The 4731-nt window shown below is 32.0% G+C and overlaps 1 protein-coding gene across 1 annotated transcript; it reads right to left on the reverse strand.

Annotated features, from left to right (window-relative positions):
- Positions 1 to 643: 643 nt before the first annotated feature.
- On the reverse strand, positions 644 to 1075 carry LOC148867070 (protein S40-3-like). Its single transcript, XM_088976458.1, has one exon. The coding sequence runs from the start codon at positions 1073 to 1075 to the stop codon at positions 644 to 646; it is 432 nt and encodes a 143-aa protein (XP_088832584.1).
- Positions 1076 to 4731: the final 3656 nt, after the last annotated feature.

Below are 4731 nucleotides of genomic sequence, written 5' to 3' on the forward strand. Positions count from 1 at the left end.
ACAACAGACCTAGCACATGATTTGTTCAAAAAGCTTGAAGAAACATAATGGAGATAAGGATTAAAAGGTCATAAGATTCTCTCTCCTTCCATTTTATAATCTGATTACAATCTTGGTCAGGGGGTCCATTTCAAGATAAGTGACCCCACCACTTAGAAAGGATTGAACAAGGTCCTGGTTGGCCTCCACGTGTCCACTATGACTTGTAAGGGAGGGATATTCTCAAGCTTAGTTTGATCATGGTTCCACATCAGGAGCCCATTTTTCAGGGATTCTCTTGATAATGGGGATTTATAATTACAAGCTGAAATCCATTAATATTAACTTAAGCATCCAAATCTTAACCCAGTTTTTATTTAAACATAAAAATTCAGAAAACCCCAAATGTGCGCACTCTGCGCACTGTAGTCTGTCATCGGTTCTTAGCTCTTGCTTTGTTCGCTTCACCACTAGACTTGGCTTCTGAGAAATCAAATTGACCAAGTAGACAGATAGAACTCAGAATTCAAAGGCAAGAAAGAAATTATTCCAAAAATCTTTATTGAGCGTTCCTTAGTATTTATTCTTGTTTCTCTGTTAGAAAAAAAAATAATAAAACTACAACGAATGAGGAATAAAGAGCGAAGAGAATGAAATTTGGGTGTCATGATTCCAGGAATCCGGTCAATCGGAGAATGGAATTCCTGACTTTGCTCAAATCACGACCCTTGAGGGTCCTGCCGTTGCCGGTGCAAACAGAGAAGGCCATCTTTCCGTCTATCCTCCGAGAGACCAACAAGTGGGGCGGCACCATCTCTCCGTCCTCGTAGTAGTCATCATCCCCCTCGTCGGAATCTTGGAAATGCAACCAAGAACGGCCGGCCATGGCGTCGGGTATGGTAACCGGAACAGAGCTGCTGGTCTTCTTGACTTTCTTGATAAGCAGTAGTCGCCTCGAATTAACAAACCCATGTTTGTCGTCGTCGTCATGGTCGACGGTGCTGCTGCTGCTGGTGATGCGAGAATCGTAATTGTCTCGGTGGCGGTGGTGGTCGGGCCAGAAAACTTCGGACTCCTGGAATTCTTCGTCGGCCATTTCTGGGTTGAGATGGGAGAAGGATTGGAAAATTGGGAGGTGGGAGAGGGGGAATATATAGTAGTGATGGGAATAGGGGGAAGGTGTCGTGTTCGTGTATCGTGGAATCTGAAATTAAATGTATCGTAGTCTGTACACTTTGGTTGTTCTTCGTTTGGATGACGTCACCATAAAAGCGTTGAGTGCGGTCCCCGTCTCTCTCTCTCCTCTCTCTCTCCTCTCTCTCTCTTCTTACTCAGTAATTCGTAATTAATTAACGAATAACGACAATGACTCAACTCGGCGCCAAATCCAAACGGCTTGCTTCCATTCATTAGTTGGGCTTGGGCTCAATTGTTCGGCTCTGCTTTGGTCCAAATGGTCAGCCCATGACATTTTTTAAAAATAAAAAAAAAACCTAAAATTTGTTTGAAGGTCGAATTTAATGGTTCAATCATCTGGGTCAACGGTTTATTGACTAATTTAAAGATTTTTATGAAAATTTGGATTAGGTAAAAATAAAACCGGATAAGTGATTGATTTCTAGGTCAAATGGTTAGACCGTTCAGGTCATTGACAGTTAAAACCATAAACTTACAATGCATTAGATTTGTATTCAGTGTCCCTTTGCCCGAATTTAAACTTAAAGGATGATCCGAATTTGATCCGTCCATAATTGAATAGATTATGGATAAAATGTGGATGTATTCCATTTGATCCGATTCATTTACAGCCCCTATAATAATAATTATATTAACAAAGTTGGTTCAAATATCTTATTTTCATTAAGGCTATGTTTGATTGCAATGCAAATAAATTTGTACTGATGTAAAATCATGATAGTACAAATGCTTTGAGTGTAAATTCTGACTTGTTTTTATTTTAAATTTTAATTTATTTTGTTTAATTGCAATACAAATGAAGTAAATTAAGACATGAAACAGAATAAAGTAAAATCTAAAGCAGAATTAAACAAGAATTTGCATTTTTTATATTTGCGCTCCCATGCATATGTACTAGTACAAATAAAATTGCATTGCGACCAAACAGTCTAAAAGATTATATGTAGATATCTCCAATTCTATTATTCGGCTTGTGCTTGTTTAAGTGTACAATCTACCATCCTTTTCTCTCTTTATTTTTTTGGTTGAACAGTATGGATGAAAAGGTGAAGGTCCATTTACTATGTCCATGGCCCCATGTAGACATTTTCTTTCAATAATTCGTTAGGATAAAGTAGGGCTTGATTCTACACTTCCAATTTTGGAGGGAGATCGAATAACCATCTCAACCAGTTAGTTTGTGGGTTTAATTGTTGGTCTCTCCTTTCCAAAGACTTATAATATAATAAATATAAAGCTAGAAACACCCAATTTAAACCCTAAAAATAAATATGTCAATTGCTACACAGTTGGTTATAGTATGAATTGTTTTGATTGGGTGTTATCAGCTCGCTTGTTTCTAGCAGATCAGGAGGTGTTTTATTTATTTTTTTCTCAAAAACAATGGAGTAGTTATTTCGGGTGGTGGTGTTATTCTCTAATCTGTTGTAGTGGTGTTGTTACTTTGTGGCCCTATGTAGCTTTTCTTTTACATGAGTGATGAGTAAGGACTACTAAAATATATGCATGGATACACTGATAGTTTTTTTTTTTAATATTTAAAAAGATTTATGGGGTATTCTAGTGCGATAAGAAATTGGGTGGTGTGTTCTTGTCGACACCATACCTATAGCATGGATGTATCCACACAATGCCATAAGATGATAATTGATCTGCACTATGGACAAAAATAAAATGGGTGGATTCAACCACACCACACCCCTACGGGTGGATGTTTTAAGTAATAAAGTAATATACACTATAAAAAACAATATAATTTAACCATGACAATACAAAATAAATATTATATAAAATTAATAAGTTTTATAAAATTTATTAAAATTAAGAAAAATGATTAAAATATACAGATTTTAATAAAAACTAGTAGGGACTCGTGTGATGCACGAGATTTGTTAAATTAAAGATAAACAATAGAAACGTGTAAGAGTATACAATTGTTTTATATAATAATTAATACTCATTTATATTTTATATACTACTTTTAATAATTTTTTTTACATTGCAAAAATAACAATAATTAATTTTAGATAGGGTTGTTTATCAAACTTAGGGATGAAAACTTCCCCCATTTCTCCGATCCTCGTGGGGATCTGCCCCGAATGGGGTAGGGATGGGGATGATTTTCCCCTCACAGGGATGGATATGGGGAAATTTTCATCCCCATTGGTGGGGATGGGGAGAGCACTCCCTACCCCATGGGGACCCTAATCCCCCTCTATATGTTAATATTTTTAAAAATATGGTTGAATATGTTTGAATCTTTTCTAATGGGATTATAAATTTTAATTATTTTATTTTTATTTTTTAAATAAAAAAATAAAAACATAATTATTGACATTATAAAGAATCACGGGGAATGGGGATCCCCATGGGGACGGGGATAACTTTGTCCCATTTAGTAGGGATGGGGAGAGGCTCCTTATCGCTACCCCATCCCCGTTGTCATTCTTAATCAAACTAATGAAACTGACCAACCCGATTTTTAGTATTTCCAATCGGCTTTAGTTCAACAATTTTCCAACCCCACTAGGTTGGATCAATTTTGTAAATTGACTAAAATCGAACAACCCGACTATATATATATATCATAGGCTAAAATATTTTATATCATAAATTTAATTTTTAAATTTATTTTGTTTAATTTTAAATCTTTTGAACCGACTAACCAAACTGATATAACCTGAGTGACCAACTCCCCAAACTGACCAGGTTGATTTGGTTGGCTAAACAATCTACAACTAAACCGAACCAACCCATGAACAATAGTTTAATCTCCAATAATTATTAAAAATTTATAGCAAAAATGCACAATAAATAAAATTTAGAAAGGTAAATAACCATAGTTTAAACTCTAATAATTATTGAAAATTTTCTATTAAATAACAAAAGAAAATAGACTTATACATAATTATTGAAAATATATTTATCACAAAAAACAATAAATAATTATAAAATACAATAAATATTAATTTTAGTATATATAGAATAAGTTTTTAAAATTATTATTAATAAACAATAACTTTTTTTAAAGTTATTTCCTAGAATTATTAGTTGGTACAAATGAAATTAGTTATTTATAATATTATGTATTTATTGAAATAATATCATTATTTAAAATTTAAAATATTAATTACTTGTTGAATTTAATAATCTATAAAATTATAGTACCATTAATACATAATTTTGTTATTTTAACTATTTAAAAGCTAGCTATGTTAAATATTTAATATTTTAATCTGTTTATTATAAATTAAAGTTATTTAGTAACTATTTAAAATATATTATTAGTTGATTTAAAATATTAAATTTAATATTTTGTTATTAATATATTTAGTTATTGAAATATTTAAATAATATTTCATTTTTAATGTTAGATTTTTATTTTTTGAATAACATTTAGATTGAATAATCTAGAAAATAATAATTTATATTGCTTATACATAATTACGTGATGAATTTTGTAAAAATATATAATTATTAATAATATGAATATTATTAAATAGATTATAATTATTTTTTGTCCTTTTAGTAAATATTTTAAAAGTTATTATATAA

The sequence above is a fragment of the Nelumbo lutea genome, chromosome 3 (assembly GCF_056320005.1).
Source record: "Nelumbo lutea isolate HS-2025 chromosome 3, American lotus-T2T, whole genome shotgun sequence".
Classification (NCBI taxonomy): Eukaryota; Viridiplantae; Streptophyta; class Magnoliopsida; order Proteales; family Nelumbonaceae; genus Nelumbo; species Nelumbo lutea.